The sequence below is a fragment of the Pseudopipra pipra genome, chromosome 19, assembly GCF_036250125.1.
Source record: "Pseudopipra pipra isolate bDixPip1 chromosome 19, bDixPip1.hap1, whole genome shotgun sequence".
Taxonomy (NCBI): Eukaryota; Metazoa; Chordata; class Aves; order Passeriformes; family Pipridae; genus Pseudopipra; species Pseudopipra pipra.
The window spans coordinates 9,217,479-9,238,351 of NC_087567.1; the positions used below are offsets into that span (position 1 = coordinate 9,217,479).

The following is a 20,873-nucleotide window of genomic DNA, read 5'->3' on the forward strand; positions in this document are numbered from 1 at the left end:
TCTGAATTATACACCCCATTTAAACCTAATGCAAATTTACAATTGTGTACTAATTCTACTAAGAATATGTGTTAGAACAATTCAAAAGCACTAATGGATTTTTAAAGTGCTATTTAATACGAACATGTCAGGTTGAAAAAAAAAATATTCAAACACTAGTTCTAAGTGACATATAAAAGCATCACTGCTAGGCTTATGTCCAAACACAAGGTAGACAGCTTTAAAATAAACTCTATTAAGATATGCATTAGGATAAACATAGTACTAGAAAAGAACTTTTAACAAGAATTTCCTTTAATAATTGTTAAAATTCTAAACTGTCCCATAAACATATTTCTGTAAGTTCAACTTCCAACACAAGCCAGACACTAAATCCTTAATATACTGCATGTAAAATGAAACCCATTTCCAAGGATCACATGCACCTGCTTATAAGCATTGTCAGCTAGAAATCTGTGTCTCAACAACCCAAGATTATTCCTCTGGGACTAAACAAACAAAACCACAATAACCTGCATTCAAACAGCAACACGGATATCCAGAAGTGACAAATGCCTTAATAACACAATATCATTTAAACCACTGCAAAATATGCCAGAAACTAACAGAGTAACAGCACATTTTTCTTTCCAACAGATTCACTCCATTAAATTCCACCTATAAGAACAGGTTGTGCTTTGAGCAGATTTAGAATTCTAGACCCTTATCACTCGCATGGGATACAACTCACAGAGATTAAAATTCCAACCGAAAACACCACGCATTTCTCAGGTCCCCAAAGATGCATTGCACCACTGAACAGAAACGGTTAAGCCAATAAATCATTCATCTCATGCAATAATAAAATTCTGGGGCAGAGTCTCCAAGGCTATTTTAAATTCCCGTAAGGAAGGACGACACAGCAGCGACTCCAGACTCCAACAGTCTGTGCCGGGGACGTCTCGGGGACTCGTGGCTGGGGCCAGATGGAGCCTGCCTGGATTTGCCATGTTTAGACTCCTGCTTTTACATCACCATGTCTACTTCACAGTATTGTTTTACTGTAAACAAAAGGCTTCCTTTTCCACTTCTCCTCCCTTACTCCACTCCAAGCCAAAAGTAAAACAAAACCCCCAGCTCCCCCCACGCCATTGAATTCCTCCTCCCAGCCACTGGTGCATTCCCATTTCCCAGGTTCACCCGGCGATGGGCTCGGTGCCACACACGTCACCCTCCCTATTCATGTGGCCAGGGTGTCTGACACGCCTGGCAAGAGGTAAAGGCAAGAAATTATGCTGCCACTTCAGCAGTGAAGGTAGCAAATCCTCCCAGGAAGGTCTGCAAGTCTCTTTTCTGGAGATTCATGTTTGAAGCAGTTAAATTGAATAAGGAGGTGCAAAAATAGTTGGGTTTGGTTGGAGGTTTTTTTAGCTATATTATGTTCACATTACAGGTGAATGATGCAGGATGAACCACCCCCATCAGGGCTCTGCGTAAATCAGGGTTTCAGCCACAGCTCAGTGAGAAAGGAGCAGAAGTAACACGTGGGAAACTTAAAGAAAACAAAGGCTATTGGGAATATTTGCATTTCCTGGTTCAGCGTGGATGGAGCCTCTCAGACCAGCCAGGATGTTTCTAATGCATAACTTTCATGCACTAGAAATTCCATTTCATTTCTCCACCCTACTCCAAAAGGGCCTAACCCTCCCATCTCGCCCATTTTTCAACATCTGAAAAACCACTACTGTGCCATGAAGTCATCACCAGACACCACTCACAGAGACCAGGCTGGTCAACTGGGCTGGGGGGAACAACACAGCTTTAAATCAACAGCCATTAGAAGACTTTCAAAGCAAGAGTCACCAGTCAAGGATCAATTTTCAGACCAATTTCAAATATATCCCTTCTGTTTCTCACATTGATAGCAAGTATAAAATTGTATTCCAGTAAACAAAATCAGGATGGGAAACACCAGCTTTGCTGTTGTATTTGCTGTACCATTCTCAATATTTTTACCCTCCTGCAGTATTAAATACATAGTCTGTTAAAAAAGCTTTAATTTAAAGTAACATTACCAAGATTAACTAATCTCAAACCTGCAGAGGTGGTTATTATATTCAAGTGTGAGTAAAGCAAACTCCAATACAAGCATTAACTCAATTATCCAAGAAATACAGGCATAAAATAATTTTGAAGAGCTCAGGTAAAGAAAAGGGGGTTATTAATCTCAAACCCTTAGAATCATCGTTCTTAAAATCTTACCTCAGTCCTTAAAGACTTGTTTGCAATCCCAGCAGTCAGATTTTAACCACAACAGAAGCGACTAATCCAGAATTACCAACTTGCAAAATACTTAGAGAGCACAGGATCCTTCCTCTGATGGGTAAAAAATAAGGTAACATGGAAATCTGCCCTTGTATTTCTTAGCTTCTTTTGATAGGAACAGGAGTTGAGGGGGAAAAGCTAAGAGGAGAAACAAATTCTAGCTCTGCCTGATGTGTTTTGTGCACCTCTGGAAAGGTGCCGGGGGAAAACATGGCAACAAGGAGCAGAGCCCTCGGATTTGTTTCACTGCAGTAAAACTCTCCACCCTCTGAATGAGCCCGAGTAGAGACACCAACAAAAGAAAGCCATGATCTGATTACCAACCAGACAAAAATGCCCTGGATTTCCAGAAGGGCTCAGACAAGAGGCACCTGCAGCTCAGTGGGACTCCTGGGTGCCCGGGATTGTGGATCCCAGCAGCGTCCCAGGAGCGCTGCCATCCCCGGCAGGACTCAGCCACACGCCTGATTTACACCAGGAAGTCTCCCAGCTCTGTCTCTGCTGCAGACATGATCCTTGGGGAATGCCACTGCTTTGCTGGCAAGAGGCAGAAGGAAAAGAACCAGGAAAAAAAAAAGCCCCCAAAAGCACGAGCATCATTTATTTACCCTCCCTGAGTAATTTCCACTCCTCAGCAAAATGTTGTAAATATTCGTTTTGTCAACACTAACAAAAGGATCGTCAGCTGCTTTGTAAGGAAGACACAACGACAGCTAACGGGAGAACTTTTGTTAGGGGAAAAAAAAATAATTCTGGCGCTTCAAATCCGTAACTTGAATTATTTCAGTAATTTAAAAAAAATAGTTCCTTAATAAATAAAACTTAAAGAGTTCAGGAGGATCATGATTTTGATAGTATCACTAGTAAAAATCACTAATTCAGCATCTGCCCTTAATCTAAACTCCCAGTTCAGCACGATTTACACACCTGATGTACTCCAATCATGTTCTGTGGGGCAATACAGATGAGTGATGGACTCTTACATCCTCCTGCAGGAGCACCAACATCCCCAACCTCAGACATTCTGTCTCCTCGCTAATATGTGCATCCTGCCTTTTTCTCATTTAGTACAGTTGAAACATTCAAACACAATGTCCCTGGATTTACTTTTTTGGGGAAAAATTTTGTTAGAGTGGAATGCTTTCAATTCTGGAAGCTGTCTCTCTCTGGAACTTGGCAGTTTGGCTTCTGCCAAAAATCAAGCAGGGTCAGCAGGGAGATGTGTGGATTCTGTACACACCTTTCCTGGTTACTAAGCCCCTGATCATGGAATTCTGTCTGTACCTGCAGAAATGCAACACCACGTCAGGGAGGAAAACTCTGACTGTTTAAAAGCAGCATATATGGAAAATTAAGGCAATGTCCCCACTCAAACATCACTCTCATGTCCACTCTTATTCCCCATCAGACACCCCTGAAGCCTCATCTCCAGGAGATTATTGTATCAATAGACTACACGATTTATAAACTGATTTGGCTAAGTTATTGTACTACTTTAATATGTGTAATATCTGTGTAAACAGATGTGTCCTACAGAACAAATCCTAACAGTTTAAGAAGTTGCTGCTGTTGAACAGAGATGAGATAATTGGATGAACAATCCTATTTATTTCAACTTATAGGAAAGCCTTGTTTTTCTTGTGTTACTTTGGTCTTACACAAGTTGCTTAAATTATTTGGTCAAATCAGTACAATTTATATTGTACTGTAAGAAATAATATAACAGGGATTTTAAAGAAACAGAACACCAAGAGATTCAGATGAAATAACTCATAGATACGTGAAAATAAAGGATCTTGTGCAACAATTTAAATTAAATTTTATATTTCATTTAAATTTTACATTTACCATGTTATTTAAACTGGAACTTCAAAAATTCTGGGGGAAGATGCAATGCTCAAGCAGGGAAAATACAAGAATTTTGTCGAGAAAGAGGAGCACAGAGTAGAAGATATTAAGCAGCAGAGAGTGAAGACTAAGCAAGATAATGGGAAGATGAGACAGGAGGAGTCTAAAAGCTGAGTACATGAATGCAAGAGGTGTAACACTGTGAATCAACACTCCCAGCAGTACAGCAACATTTTGTTACCAGGCTCCTCCAAAGGCAGAATGGGTGTTGAGCACAAGGAGCACAGAAGTATCTCCATAGATCTCAAACACCAGGTCTGAACTTCAGACAGTCCATGGGGACACGAGGGGGATTTTGGGGGGACACACAAATGGAAAGCCCTCATTTCCCTGGAGCCTTTCACTCTGGAAACCCTCAGCCTCTTGCAGTTCTGCCCACAAAGTGTTACACTAAATATCACTTGTAATTTCTACCATTTCTTACATGGCTGCACATGCAAGATAAGAGCAGGCAGAGTTTTCCAGAGGAATCTTTACATTCATTCCCTAGACACACTGCTCCTTGGATATCTCAAGTGCTAACTGAGTGCTATCCAAGGGCACCCAAATATAATATATTGTTTAGTAAATAATTAACTTACCAAGTACAATATTTTTTCCTCTCACAACTACCTCCTATGACTGTAAAACAATCTCAATTACTTAATACTAAACACCTCCCAATGACTTAATTCCTTTATTGTCTCTATAATCTGTGTACCTTAGACCCAAGAGGACAATTTATACTGAAATAAGATCACAGACATGCTAAAACTCTGATACTATATGAAGAGACAAACATGGTACAAACTTTTTCTTCTTTACATTCCCTCATTTGGCTTTGTAAACTGTACCTCCTTTCTGCATTAACTCAATTTAAGAATTCACAAATATATTTCCTGTTTATCTTTCAGCTGTTTATCATTTGTAAACTACAAATGGCATTACCAAAGTTAAAGTGGTATAAGTTTTTTAAATACTAAAAATCAAACTGCAGCGAGCGCCTTGGAATTGGCATCCTGTGTTAAACTGCATCTCCAGCTAATCATGGATTTGCACTAAATATAAGCAAATAAACTATACTAAGCCAGCTCAGGAAGTTGTGCCTGCACCCCTGACAAGGAACAACCCTCACTAAAAGGTGCTATTCCCAAAGGGTCACAGGATGGGAATGTTTTTAGGATGCAAAGTCAAAAAAAAACCCCACCTAAACACGTCCAAACATACAAAGAGAGATTAGACCAAACGAGTCTCACTGATTTTGACCCTAAACACAGACTCGGGAGACAAGGAAACCCACGGGATTGGGGAAGATAAAGTGTTAATCACATATTTGGTGGTTTATGAGCCAAAGCAGTCTGAGGTTTAAACTGCTTCTGCTCAGTGCTCATCCCATTCAGAGACGATGAATCATTTCCCATTTGGCAACACTTCTGCCTACAAGGCTTGTCTTCTGTGAGATTTCTCCTGGTGCCTTGTAAGAGATTTGCTAATTTAGTACACCTGACTCGAGCAGGGGCTATTGTTGCCAGCTGTCAGACTAGACCTCGTCCTGTTTATCAGACACATCTCGGCCCTCTGTGCTGCCCCACTCACAAACACAACACTCTGCTCTTAATCCCGCTGCAGTAAATTACTTTCTAATACCCTTGTTTTTCTTACTCCGCCAAAATACCAACACATCGCGGATTTAAAGCAACAGCAAAAGCAATTTATCCACCGCAGCTGGACTCGGACCAGTTCGTCCAATAACCACATTTTTCTGAAGTCATATTTGCTGTTCTAGTCATTCTGTCCATGGGTTCTCCCGAGTTCCAGCAGCAGAGGTTTGACTGTTTCAAACAAAGGTAATAGAAGCTCCCAGGGAGTGTATTCTAGTTTTTTAGGCAGGCTCCCCAGCTCTTTGAAAGATAAAGCAGAGCAAAGCAAAGTATTGAACGCCTCACACATATTAAAACATTTCCTCATTTTCCCCAGGGCTCTGTGCATGCAAAAGAAACTGCATTGCTGGCTGTTTATAAATACTTGTGTGGACAGCAGCTCTGTGCAGGGGTAACAGAGAAAATATGGGGCAGTTGGGCAGATTTGGGTTTTTTTGGTGTTATTTCCGTCGGTTTTGCCTTTTTTTTAAACCTACCTGCAGCGAATCTGGGAAACACATGAAAAAACAATTTGTGTATGACCAAACAAAATCCACCAGAATTAAGTCTTTACATTCCAGATGCCGTGACTCAGTTACACAGATGCACAAACCCAGACTCCCTCTTTCCAGGTTTCACACACGCTGGGCTCACAGAAACACACGCCCACGGATTAGATGCTCTTGTGATACTTTTACGCTTCTAAAGATTTTGAAACTCAGTATAATGAACGAATTTAGGTGAATGCACAGGGCTAACAAAAATATAGAGTGTTGACACCCCTCTCTTCCATTCTCAGGGGGATATGGGGCCACTTACTCATCCCTATCATTCAGATCTGGGCGTTTAACTCATGCTGAGCAGTCCAAAAGTACACCTGGACTCTCCCACCTGGGACTGGCCCGGGAGGCCAGACAGAAACTGGGATTCAACAGAAACTGGGATTCAACAGAAACTGGGATTCAACAGAAACTGGGATTCAACAGAAACTGGGATTCAACAGAAACTGGGATTCAACAGAAACTGGGATTCAACAGAAACTGGGATTCAACAGAAACTGGGATTCAACAGAAACTGGGATTCAACAGGCAAAGGCCATTTACCATGAGCAGGTTCCACACCACCCTGTGGTTATTTCCTGCTCTGTTCGTTGCCAAAATTAAATTTAACTATATTTGGCTACTTTTAGACTGGCAGAGGATCCCCTCTAACACCTTTTCATGACAATATCCACACAACACTCCACTGAAAACACCCTGTCCTTGCAAAGGGAGCACAGATCTGGACCCTGCTGCAGGGCCAGCACCTGTTCTTCCAGGTGGGACAGAGGAGAGAAAACTGGGAAATAGAACAAGATTTTAGGAAATGGAGATGCACTCAGAGCAAACAGAACTGAGGAAGGACTATATCTGTGCCCTACAACAGCTACACAGCCAGCATATCCCCTTTAAAGGTGCTGTTCCAGCAAGTAAAGAGACCTATATATATAATTTCACAAGGTTTTTCATTGTAACATTATGAATGATGAATCAGATATTGCATTTCAAGTATTATTCATCTGTATAATTTAAGCGAGCCCTGAGTAACCATTAAAGAAAAATATCTGCCAGGAAAAAATAACCCAGAATATATGATTCATTCACTTCTGAAACAATAAAAGGGTTCACTATAACAAAAATAACGATATTGTAAATGCTTCAATTAAAAAGTTAAAAAAACAGCCAAACACAATGAAGAAAGCATGCCCTCCAAATAAAAACAAACCACCAAATGTGTGTATGTGTGCAAATAACAAAACATCTCGTTAGAAAGAGGTAATTCCATGAAATACAGTAACACCATATCTGATGGAAATTGTACTCTATTCTTTAGCTATTTAATAGTGTTAGAACAACAAAGATACACCAACCTCTGAAGCTCTGACAACTCATTAATAAGCTGATAAACTCATCCTTGTTTCAGCACAAAGGTGATGTGTGTAGTGTGTACCTGAAAACCAAACTGATCCTGACCAACCCCCTGGGAAGCAATCAAGGCTCTCACAGACCTTAAATCATGATAAAGGGGATCAGCTGAACAAAATCAACTATTTAACAGCTTTATAATTGCCAAAAGCTTTTTGGAAAACAAGTCCCACAGGGGCAGACTTTTCTTCAGCCTTGTACCAACCACTGGGGAGAAAGAGAAGCACTGCTAGGTAGCAACAAATAACACTGTACAAATGTGAAAATGGTTTTAAAAGCTCTTTTTTTCCCACAGTTAGACAATACTAAGTTTATTTAAAATGAAACTTGCAGTTTCACATTGTTCATTTATTTTTAGTTTACTGAAAAAGAAATCATCCATCTGAATGCACCAGTAACTTCTCCTCACTCTGTCCATACACAGATTTTCTGCACAGGCCTCTACAAGAAACTCCACTTAAAATACCTGCCTGTCTCCTGCTGGAGCTACACCTGCCCAGTACAGGGAATTTCTGATTTGTTCTTCACTGTTTAAACTCTTTTGCAGCTCCTGGGTGTGTGTTTAATATACACAGAGAGTGAAGATCAAAGTTTTTCACTCCACTGACAACTCAGCGTAAACAAAGGACAGTGTGTTATATCCACCCCCAACACAGGAAGGTGCAAATCCAGTGGGGACAAACTGTAAAATTACAGAAATCTTCACACAGATCCATCAGAGAACACAAATTGTGCCTGCCACAGCTCATAGCTTTCTCTGTCCACTCGATACTTAACATATTAACATTGACTCTGAATAAAAAAGGTCAAACCTTTCACTCAATGAACTCATCAACAGCAGGCAACACTTCTCTGGAAAATAAAATTATTTGTAATGCCCAAACCTGTGTGAAAAGATGGCATATAAATTAGCCAAGGAAACTTAACAACTGCATAATTCAATTATCATAATGAAGAACCAGTTTTCTGAAGAAAATATTAACATTAATGAAGTGATCAAGATATCACATAATTTCTTAGACTCGAGGGTTTTTATAGAAAAAAATTCTCAGGTTTGTTAAAAGCTGAAGAATTCCTTTTGTTCTACACATAAGGAGTAACCCTGATCTTATCTGAGAGCCTTTTCAGAATTCTGCTATGAATCATGGCCACTTAGAAGCCAGCCCTCAATTCCCTATTTCTTCTCTATAGGATCAAGGTGATGAACATGGGGAGCAAAGGAACAGATGGTAGAAGTTCTGGGGAGGGTGTTTTTTCCTGTTTGTTTTTAAACTTGTAGCCTCTCTCCAGCTGTGACCACTTACATTCTTTGCATTTATTATGCATCTTTAGTTCTTACAAAGCACCTCTGCTGTTCTGACCCTCCTTCCGAGCAATCCACGCAGTTCACTAATGAAACATCCCATGTGCATCAGCAACATTCCCTGGTTACAAATCCGAGTGTTAAAAAGCCTGGAAGAGGAGAATCCAGGCTGCCTCCGTGCCCCTGTGTCATGTTCAATGCTGCAGCACCACAGCCCAGCACCAACAGATCCCCAGCACCTTGTCCTGCCAAAAACTGTTCTCCACCAGCCGCCCATTTGCCCCGGACAGTTCCTTGTTCCAGGTCACTCCCTTCTCCTCCACCCTCCTCCCTCCTCCAGCTTTTGAGCCCTCTGCATTCCAGTTAATGCCTCTCTTCACACCCGGAGCACACTGAGCTCAGCATTAACAGGATGAAATCACCTCCTATTTACTAAACCTGCCCCAATCCTTACCTGGCAGACACAGCCACACCTGCCCATTACCGTGTCGCTGCTTGAGCTGCTGCCCGAGAAGAAAGGATTCACAAGACCCAAGGATTTCTAAAAGATGTCTAATGTATTTTTAATCCCCTTCTTGAAATTGGTTGAATTTGAACAGAATGTTCCCAAAATAAATTCGGTCTGATTTAGCTCCTCAGCATGAAAACTGTGTTAGGCTGTTAAAGCACGGAACAGCGCGTTAGGATGGGAAGTGCTAACTAGAGCTGGCATTGTGAGCTCCAGCTTGGTATTCCAAGTTCAACTAGAGTTATAAATTCCACTGGTGGCAAATAAAAGGCAAAGATGTTCAGACAAAGCAATTCAAAACTGTGTTCAAACGACACGAAGCAGGAGCAAGTGCAGGACCCAGCACTCCCACAGCACTGAAGGGCCAAAGGGACACTCAAGGGTCAGGGGGACCAGGGACAATTTTCCTGTGCAGTCACTGCCACTCCATCACAGTGACACGAGGGGGTGGAGAACAAGTGCATCTCCAGGCATGGACCACACTGGGAAGAACTGCTGAAATGTTGAGACTTAAGTTCCTAAATTTCCATAAACTTACCAAAAATATAAAGCTTTTGACTGGGTCCAAAGCCCTCTGAGTGCAGATGAAGTTACATTATGCTGATGCACAGGAAATAGCTGACTTATTCTACAGGATGAACAATCCACCAGAGGAAAGGAACTTTCAGGAAAAATGATAAATATTGTAATGAGGAAATCCGAGGCACGTATTCACAATGCCACATTCACATCTCACACATGAGCTGAAATCTCTTCATCATCTCTTGGCCTCACGAGCAAGCGAGACACGGACAAATATAAATATATAGTACTACTCCCAGGCAGAATAACTTGCTGTTGGGAGGGGAACCAAGAACTTTACTGTCTGTCCTTGTAGATGGGGCTACAGAACTTTTAACCTCCTTTTACCACCCCCTGTAAGAGCTACTGAGGGAACATTATGAACTGTGGGAACTGCTCAAGGAAGGGAGAGGAGAATCACACAAATATTTTATGACAGGCCAGGCACGACGCACGTACTCCTGAAAAGTACTCCAAGTCACTTTTTCCTTGCAGGCCTTCTCTTTTCCTGCTGCAGGAGGAGGCAGAAGCCAACAGCATTTTAAATCATCTTTCAACACAGTTTTAAAGTAGAAATCCCAAATAGGGAAGATGTTCATGAAAGGGCCACAGTGTTACAGCTTCAGGGTAAGTCTCGCCCTCCTTGTCCCCCTCATTAGGACCATCACAAAGATTTAACCCCTCTGACTTTTAAACAAAAAGCTGATACCCAACTATTTAAGGCAAAACTGGAATTATTGCATGGAATTTACAGCATTGGCTTCTATAAGGAAGCAGAGGCACTTCCTCTGGGCAGCAGCATAAATGAGCTTGAACAGAGGTTTTTTCCTATTCAAACATCCATCCTTGACCATCAATTTATTATAACAGTGTATATATATATACACACACACACATTTGAAGATTCTGTTCACCAACACCTTGTGCTTCACCAAACACCCAGAATTACTAGTTAGACATTCAGAGATGCCACATACACAACCCGCCTGAAACTACGAAAGATGGCACAACTTCTTAGGGTTCTTCACGAGCTTTAATTACCAAGAAGCTCCACCCTACAAAGTTTCTTATATCATATCTGATACCATCTTCTATAAATTCAGACAGAAGTACTTATTCTGCTGCTAAACAAAGAAGTGGACACCTTAGTATTACTACACTTAAGCACAATTCTATTACTCATTTAGTCCTGCACACAGTCTTCTGTACAGAGCTATAAACCATTATTTTAATAAATCCATCAGGGAACACAGTGAGAGCTTTTTCTCTGAAAATAAACAATTATACATATCATAAATTAATAATTTCAGAACAATATATAGTGAACATTTTCTGTTAAGAGCTGAACTGAAGAGCTGAACTCTTTGTCATAAGGACACCTAAATGCTTGGTACAATTAATGCCATGAATTTCTAATCCCAGACAGTTAAGCATGAATGTAATTCTATGAATTTTATTCAGACATGTTTCCTTCCTTTTCATTTTTATTTTAATTTTTTTTAATCAGCCATGTCCATAAGTACTCTAACCCAGATACATCTTTCCTTCCCCACCAGTAATAAAAGTGGATTAATTTTAGTACATTTACATATTTTTCATGAAAAATACCTGCATCTGGTAGATTGCATTTCACTAAAATGAAACAGTAAATTACTAAGTACACTTCATCTACTTTCCTCATGTCCTATGATACACACAAAGCAGTTTTGCCACATGTAATTTCACAAGTGCACAGCCTGGTCTTTATCTGCATTAGAAAGAAATCCCCAAATTGGCTCAAGTTTTCAGCAAATGCCCCTAATATTACCAATGCAGATTCCCACCTTCAATTCAGTACAACTGCATCTCTAATTGAATTTATGTACTACCTATATATAAACTTCAAATCAAATGGTTAAGCATGTTAAAAAGAAGCATCATGACAGATATAATTAGTTATGACTCCATTTAACTCCATTGGTAATATTAAAATCTGGGTCAAGGCAGAAGGAAAATGAGTATATGTCACTTGTTTCAAACTATTCCATGTGATCAGCCAAGGGCCCTCTGTTGTGCACACACCTGAAAAAGGGGGATGAGAGGAAGAGGTGGATTTTTAACTTGGATATATCCCTCAGCCCACCCCGTGTGACAGCACAGGATGGAGCAGAGGGACATGTCCATCCCTAACAACGGTGCTGTGGGTTGGAAAGCTTTCCCATGGCACTGTCACTCCAGTGTTTGTGGCAAGATGGCATCACACACACTAATTTAAGCATGAATGGTAGAATCTGGGTGCATAGTTTTGCTGTGACCTGGAAATTACATAGTCTGGACATTCTCTGCATATTTGAAAGAACTCAAATGAGTGTGTTGCAGAAAGGACCCACTGAACCCGTTACACTGACAATGCCATGGCTGGAGTCACTCTCCCTTCCTGCAAGAAAACAAGCCCTGGAAGTTGGGTTAAATATGTGCTGGCCAAGACTCATCCCAGAAAATTACCACCAGGATACAGCCACATAAACTCCCTGACTGCTGCTTTTTCTTTCACTTTCAGAATTTTGAAAATGTGAGTAACACTTCAACTAAGCAATACTTTATACTCATTTGGGGGGGTATCAGTCCTCCTGCTCTGCTCTGCCCCAGCAACAACAAAACCAGTATTTTGAGGTAGAAAAAAGGTAATTGTCAAGAGTCTGCAGAATGCTGAAGCACAGCTGATAGTGCAAATCTGGCACTAAGAGATAACTGAACCCAAATCACCTCAAATGCGGTCTCAGAAGGCCCAAAACAGATCCATGTTTTCTGTGGGTTTAAACTCAAGGGAAATAACGTCCATGGGCAGAAAGTCAAAAGGTAGTGGCTCTAAATCCCAGCTTTACTTGGTTTATCCTTTTTATGATCTTGAGCATGTCTATTCTCCATCCTGTATCAGCCTCCCCCTTAACCTCAGAGGATAATGCTCAGCCAGTTTTGTCCTGAGCTTTGTTACCTACCCATGAAGATTTCTTTAAAGTTACAAGCAATCTTATCTATGCTTTCATTGAAAGTATTTAAAGATTAAGCAGCAAGAAAAAGTCAACAGTTTGCTTCCTTGAATATGTTACTGACAAATGTCCCTCGGGATTCTGATCCTCTTTCCCAACCAGGAACATGCTTTGCTAATAGCAGACACACACAGGAGCTGCTTTTATAAGTGTTGTCTGACATCACTGAGATGAATCTTTCCCACCTCTGAGAAGCCACCAGAATGATGTCAGACACTGCACGTGCCGTGGGCATTTACACTCTGTACATTAAAGCTGCACGTAACAGCTGGGTAGTAACTGTGTAGTAACCTACTCGTGCCATTCAGCAGAGTCAGAATCCAGGGAATGGCTCTGTTGTGAGGAGAGAAAACACCCAAAGAAATCACCCACCTTTCTAAACACTGCAAGGAAACCCGGGCCCAGTGGTGAGACGTCATTTTTAAGTGATATGGCAAAGCAAGGAAACACTTCAAAGGCCATGAGACAAACCAGAACAAAACATTAAAAGCTGTCTTCTGTCAGGCATCAACCCATTCACCTTATGGGCATAAAGGCAAAATGTCTTCATCTGGGGCCTGATCAGATTTTTCAGTGTGATTAACAAAGAAAACAGAAAATAATTTGTCCCCACTAGCTGAGTTTCTCAGACAGACCTTCTGGGGCAGCTTAAACTCTTTAAACGCGACTGAAAAGAACAATTCTAAACATCACTCCTTATTTTTCCTCCCCTGGGATTTCTCTTATTTTTTTCGCCCAAGAGCTTTATTTTTTTAAACACAACCATTAGGACTGCCTGTAGATTTCCCATATATGTCCTACATATGCCCCACATGTTCCCTACACGTGTAAAACCTCCACTCTCTCCTATGTGATGCTCTCCTGATCATACAGCCAAAGGTGAAGATGTTTTAAATTGAATTTGAATCTTTCCATTGAAGGCCCCACAAAAGTGTTTTCCCACTATGACTCCCTCTCCCAAATCCTCTCTGATATTCGTTTCCCTTGCCATGATACCCCATTTTGTACCCTTGAACACACATACCTAATTTTATACCCAGATGAATAAAACTTTGTCACATAAGCTGATTTCATAGAAACAAACAACTGAAAGTGCTCCATGCAGCTGCTCAGATGTTTATTACAATTCTTTGGCATCTGTATGCTCCACAACTGATTTATATGTATATAAATATCTATAACTACATACTATGTACATAAAAAGCATATATTTACACGCACACACTGCATACTTTGATGAAAATACTGAGGGCCAAGCAGCCATCAATCAATCCCTGCACCTCTGAGCAGAGACATCTATTGACTTTGTTATGACTGCACCAGTTTAATCCACCTACTATGTAATTTATTGATTGGGACTTCTTAATGACACATGGCTCACTAAAAACCAGTACTTAAGTCAAATATACCTTACATGAAGGAACCCCATTGTTTTATTGTTGACCAAAGCCTATCTAAGTACAGGCTGCTGGTAAAAGAGGCAGTCCTGCCCTCTTTTCAGCTTCTTGTCTGCATCCCTCTTCTCCAATACAAAAAACCATTTTTATTCCTGGTAGGATTAGCTTTCAGCTCATCCCAGAGTTGCTGGAGTCAACACAAGGGAGGGCCCAGAAAGAGAAGCCAGGGACTACAAAGAGAAAGAAGAAACAGCACTCGGATTTTAAGCTGACCTAAAACAGCACTAAGATTTCAGTCAACTATAAAAACACTGCCTTGCTCCTTAAAAATACAGGGATCTACTTTATCAATCAATCAATCAATCAGAATGCTGTTCCTATAACGAGGCTCTGCTATCCATGAACTTCAGTCCTGCTTCCAACACCACTGATGAAAATTTAGGATTCAGGTTAACCACTGTCTTCAATTGTATTAATTTAGCAGGTAGACTCACCCACTGCAAAAAAACAGGTCTGAGGATTCCACACTGTTTTGCAAAACTCAGGAATATTCTGGCTTTTCCCAAACAATACGTATGTTTCTCAAGAAGTATTATTTGCATCCCAACAAGAGCTTCTATGGACTGACAAAACAGCAGCACTTTCTTCCTTCAACACTGTAACTTTACTGGAAAGTCCCACCTTGGCAGAGTGAGGGCTGAAGAAACAGCAAACCAGCAAGACAGAGGGACAGCAGAGGAGATGCTGATCCATTTTCTACACCACAACACCCAGTGCTTTTATTTCCCTGAGCAGCAAACCCTGCAGGAAAGCTGCAATCCTACAGTAAGGAGGAGGAAAAACAAATGTAACACCACTTTGGTCCTACCTCTCATTCTGCACCAGCAAAACTCTTCCAGCTCATTCCAGTTTTATCCCTGGGATATTTGTTACCACTTTTTCCAGCCCAGTGTGACTGTGCTTTGTGGCTGTGGAAGTATCTTTCCTTGTTAACTATTCTCACACAAACACTACCTGGAACTAAATAAACTGCACTTTTTACCCAACTTTGTACCAGAGTTGTTTACCCAACTCTGTATGTTGTAGCACTCACACCTTTGCAGACTTCAAACTGATTTTAAAAACTATCTCCTTGATAAAAACAACTTCATGGGCTTCATTCAGACACCTGCCATTGATCTCCTAAGTGAAAGCAATAAAATGCAGCTCTTTTAACATCAGATAATTCACAAATTAGGACTTAAAATATTCACTGAAAGCAATACTCCTCAATTTTTTTAAGAATACGAGATCAACATAATATAACATTTTGAGAGAAAACGTGGAAGAAATAATGGCATGTTCTGTCTGACAGGGTATTGACAAATCCACAAATTCAACATAAGACTGAGAAAAATCACAAGTAAGAATGAAAGGAGGTGACAGCACTTGCAGCTTTTGGAGAACTCAGATGTACTCAGGACTAGATCAAGTGGGGGTAAATATGTGAGAGCTGAAGAATTTTCCTTACACTACAGCTTCCCTGGATATTGTTATTACAAGCTGCTAAGAAGACTGGTGCAATACCAGACTTCAGCTAATTTAACTTACATTGCCTATATTTTAATCAGAAACAATGATTTACACCTTCTGCTCGAAGGATCATCAGAAACCATAACATGTGGATTTTAACAATTATGCAGTGATTTTCCAGCTGGAGATAATGCAAATGTATTGACCTGTGTATCCCTAAAGAGTCAGGTGATATTTGCAACAGACAACTGAACCTCAGAGCAGAAGAATAACCTTTCAGAAGAAATGTATAACACAGATGCACCGCAAACTAAATAAAAACTTACTCGAAGTGTGCCACCGCTGTGGTTTGTGTCTGTTATGGAACCCAGACCTAAATAAACTGTTAAACACTTAGTGTAAAGGTATGCCAAACATTTCTCAGAACTTTCTTAAGGTCCCAACAAAGAATCAACCTTTTTTGCAAAATGAGGCCTAGGTTAAATATTTTATTTGGCTCCTCAAGATGGACTGAGAAGTTGGGCACCAGCTCCAGATCAGTTCTTGGACTCACATCAAACATTACCCTGTCATTTATCCAGTCAGTCAAAACAATGTTTTCCATCTAAACCTTTAATGTTTATGTCCTGAAAAACTGCTAATTGAATCCAGTTCTTGAAATCCATTTTTTAATCTATACCATCTAATTTAGAGATAATGAACAGAAAAGATAAGCATTAAAACAATGATTGCAGAATTAATCCTATAAACATTCGAGCCAAAACAGAAGACTGCTGGTTTCATAGAGCCAAAGAAAATTAAGATTAAATAGCATTTGTCAGTTTGAGAATAAACTTTTAAAAACACTGGATATACAGATTCTTCTAATTCCAAACAGTTTCAGAATTCAAGAGCCCTCAAACTGCTTTTCCAATCAAAAAGGGTAATCAAAACCACACAGAACACTTCAAACTATTCCTAGGCAAGAAGTGACAACATGTAAGCTGAACTAATAAGATTCAGTGTTTTCCTTAAACATGTAAAGCTTCCTTACAACAAATGACCTTATGTGAAACAACTCACAATTACCTACAGCAGAAAACACCTCAAGCTGTTCAGCTCCAGAAACAGGCCAATGCTTCCTATAAACTTCCAATAACAGAACTGGTCCTCAGCGACTGCAAGAGCTGCTGACCCTGGAACAGCCCCTAGAGAGACCATTTTATCTTCATCCTGAGCTCAAGATGCCAAAAACCTCAAAAACATTCCTTAGGATTGTACCTGCCTGGTTTGGGGACCGACCACAGAGTGAAACTCAGCGTCTAAAACTCAGTTCTGGTACAATCCCACTCCCCACAGCACACTGATATTGCCACAGGCACGATTTCATTAGATGCTTAATCCTCAATAAAAATGAAATATGAAACAAATTTGAACACAAAACACAGAGGTGAGAAAGACAACTCCCCAGACAGTATTTTCCATGCTCTTAAATAAGGCTACAGACCATGTTTAATGTTCCAAAGATAAGCAAGTCTGAGCACTCACTGCTCAGGGAAGAAAAGTATTAAAGCACTGCATCAATACAGCAATAACCTGAGGAGAAGGCTACAAAACACTCTGTAAAAACAAGGCACCACTGTTCATGCAGCAGCTCATTTTAAGAGTTTTATTTCCAACTGTAATATATAGACACTCACAAATCTCTCTGAAAACTGGATTACAAATCTAGTCCAAGTATTTCCAAAGTTAAGCATAAGCAGACACATTTTACTTTCCCTGTAAAAACAACACACTTGGAAAAATCAGTATGAAAACACCTCTCTTTATTAGGCATTAAACTGGAGATATTTCTCATTCACCTAAAGTAAATGTATCAACTCTTTTAGTATTTTTAAAAACATTTGCTTTGCAAGCTGGTTAAATGCCCTATATGTAGAGATGAGTATTTACAGTGTTATCTATTCTTTCCTAATTCCTTACCTTCATGTACTGATGCTTCAGAACACAAAATATCGCTTATCTGCTGCAGGACTCACAATACTTTACAGAAAAGAGCTAGTTCAAAGTGTCCTGTATTTTTAATATAGAAAGCTCTAGCAGGACTTCTAATATTTGTTTTTCCTCTAAACCCATTTCCCTGGGTTCTTATCCGGGAAAGGATATAGTTTTAAGTATTTAAAACCAGACTGTTTTCCTCCCCAGCAAGCAGGTGAAGCGTTTTTATGGTATTTTGAAATATCAGGGGTCAAGTGGTCTTGTGGAAGAGGGCAGCACAAGGCACTGCGAACCACCACGGGACCGGGGAATACGCTGAGCTGGAAGGGACCCACCAGGATCATCCATCCCAAGTCCTGGCCCTGCCCAGGACACCCCAAAACCCCTCCATGTGCGCTGCCCAAACTCCCCGAGCTCCGGCAGGGCCGGGGCCGTGCCCGCTGCCCCGGGGAGCCTCTTCGGTGCCCGGCGACCTCAGCCCAGCAAATCGGTTAAAAATCCCCAACGGCACAACAACAACAACAACAAAGAGACCAAAACAAAGCCCGTGACAGTTTCTCCCGAGTTCACGCCGCGCAGAGGAGGCAGAATGACCCCCGAGTTGGGGTGCGGTGCCCGAAGTTCGCCCAGGCGGCGGCGGGGCCGGGCCCGGGCGGGCGGCGGAGCCCGGACACGCCGAGCCCGGGCCGAGCGAGGGAGCCTCGCCCTGCCCTTCCTTCCCCTTCCCCCCGAGGCCCGGGGGCCGCTCCGGCCCCAGGTTCAACCTCAACGCCACCCGGAGCCGCCGCTGCCGCCCCAGCCCCGGCCCCGGCCCGGCCTCACCTGTCAGCCGCAGCTTGACGGGCCCGTTCCGCCGGGCCCCCGGGTTGGACATGGCCCCGGCCGGGGCTCCCCCGCCGCTGCTCCGCCAAGGGCTCGGGGGAGGCGCGAATGGAGCCGGGCCGGGCGCTCAGGGCAGCGGCGGCCGCCGGAGGAGGAGGAGGAGGATGAGGAGAGGCCCGGATGTGCCCAGCGTCGCCATGAGCGGGGCCGGGGCCGCGGAGGAGGAGCGGAGCCTTCCCCGCTTCCCTCCGCTCCCCTGCGCTTCCCGGCGCTTCCCCGCCCCCGAGCGCAACAAAGCCGGGACGGGGCCGCACGGACGGACGGCGGGATGGGATGGGACCGGCGCGGCTCCCGGCCCTCCCTCCGGCCCCGGGGACGCCCTGCCCGCCCCCCGCCCCGCCTCGGGCCGGCCCGGCGGGATGGAGGGGGAACCGCGGCAGGTGGCGGCGGGGATCGGCGTGATCCAGGGCAGGGATGGGGGCGGGCAGGATCGGGGGAATGGCCATCAGCTGGGAGAGCTGGAGGTCGGGAAGGATGGGGGGAACGGCCATGAACTGGAGGTCGGGAAGGATGGGGGGAACGGCCATGTCCTGGGGGAGCCGGGGTTCAGGAAGGGTGGAGGGAATGGCCATGTCCTGGGGGGGAGCTGGAGGTTGGGAAGGAGTGGGGGGAATGACCATGTCCTGGGGTTCAGGAAGGGCAGAGGGAATGGCCATGTCCTGGGGGAGGGAGCTGGGGGTCGGGAAGGACGGGGAGAATGGCCGTGGTGGAGAGGAGGGGGCGACAATGAAGTTGTGTGGGGAGTTGGGACAAGGAGAATCAGGGGTACAGACATGGGGGCAGAATTCGAAGCCAGGCTGAAATGCGTGGTCACACTCAGGGGTGCTGTGAGCCGGGGCAGTATTCCACATGGGCAGGGTGTGACAGACCAGCCCTGGAAACTGTTAAACTTTGGACCAATTTAGTTCTTATCTGCACTGTGTAGAAATCAGCAGCCCCGTTCTGTGAACTGCCGTTCTCAGAATAATAATAAAAAGTACAAAAATGCCTTGTATCCATGTGGCCTAGTTTAACTCCCATCCTGCAGGAAAGGGGACTCTTTCCAGAGTTTTCCCCATGAGGGGAGCTCCACGCTGCAGCAGAGTCATGGACAGCTTTCTGCAGGGCCAGAGGGGCCTCAAGGGTGGGAAAAGCTCCTGGGAAAGCTGGGAAGGTTGGCACAGTAAAGGTTCCCTTAGGAGTCCGAGCTAATACACCTCTCACCTTCCCTTACGAACAACCCCACTAATATCTGTACTCGTTCAGATGTGTCACTGCTCTGGCACCTTCCTGCTGAGGTCACCTCTAAGGTATTATCACATGGGCAGTCAGAGATTAGGATCCACCCTATGGATCAGGATCCACATGTGGGATGAGATGACCTGTGCTTCACACAGCTCGTGATGTGGCTTCCACACAGCCCAGGAGGTTTCCTTCCTGCAGTGACACAAAGCTGAGCTGTAACATGTCTGGGGTTATCCCATCCTGACAGAGCTCAGAGTTGGGCCTTGTTAGTTCAAACCTGGGGTGAGGAACTGGTTTTTTCCCTCTGAAGGCCTTCGAAGTGGGATGTGGTTCTTAAAGCTTTCCCTCCACAGAATGGGACACCTCCCCACAGTGGGTACATGTAGACTCACATCCCTTTCCCCCCAAAGTGTCTGCAGTGCCAGGCTCTTCCAGGTGGAAATTTCCAAAGCTTCCTGCTGTGGTGCCAGTGTCTGGGAAGCAAAATAGTCCTGGGATCAGCACCTGGGATCCTTTCCTCACCCAGGCCTATGTCTGTTGCCTTTGCCATCACCTGTTTAACACAAAACTAGCAAATATTGGACACCAACCTCCTTCACAGCACAGACAGAGCACAAGAGAAAACAGTGATTCATTGCTTCTCCACTATTTCAAAAAAAGAGAATTTGAAACCAAGTCTAAACTT

At 42.9% G+C, this 20,873-nt stretch overlaps 1 protein-coding gene across 3 annotated transcripts in view; it reads right to left on the bottom strand.

The window, feature by feature from the left end:
* Positions 1-19,329, bottom strand: part of SMURF2 (SMAD specific E3 ubiquitin protein ligase 2) — a 58,059-nt gene extending 38,730 nt beyond the window's left edge. The window contains exon 1 of one of the 3 annotated variants that reach the window (XM_064676376.1): positions 18,905-19,329. In XM_064676376.1, coding sequence (XP_064532446.1) covers positions 18,905-18,956 — 52 coding nt within the window. In that variant the 5' untranslated portion in view covers positions 18,957-19,329. Of the gene's footprint in view, positions 1-898; positions 1,092-18,904 lie in introns of those variants that run through there. The other 2 variants (XM_064676377.1, XM_064676379.1) reach the window with 2 other exon arrangements.
* Positions 19,330-20,873: the final 1,544 nt, after the last annotated feature.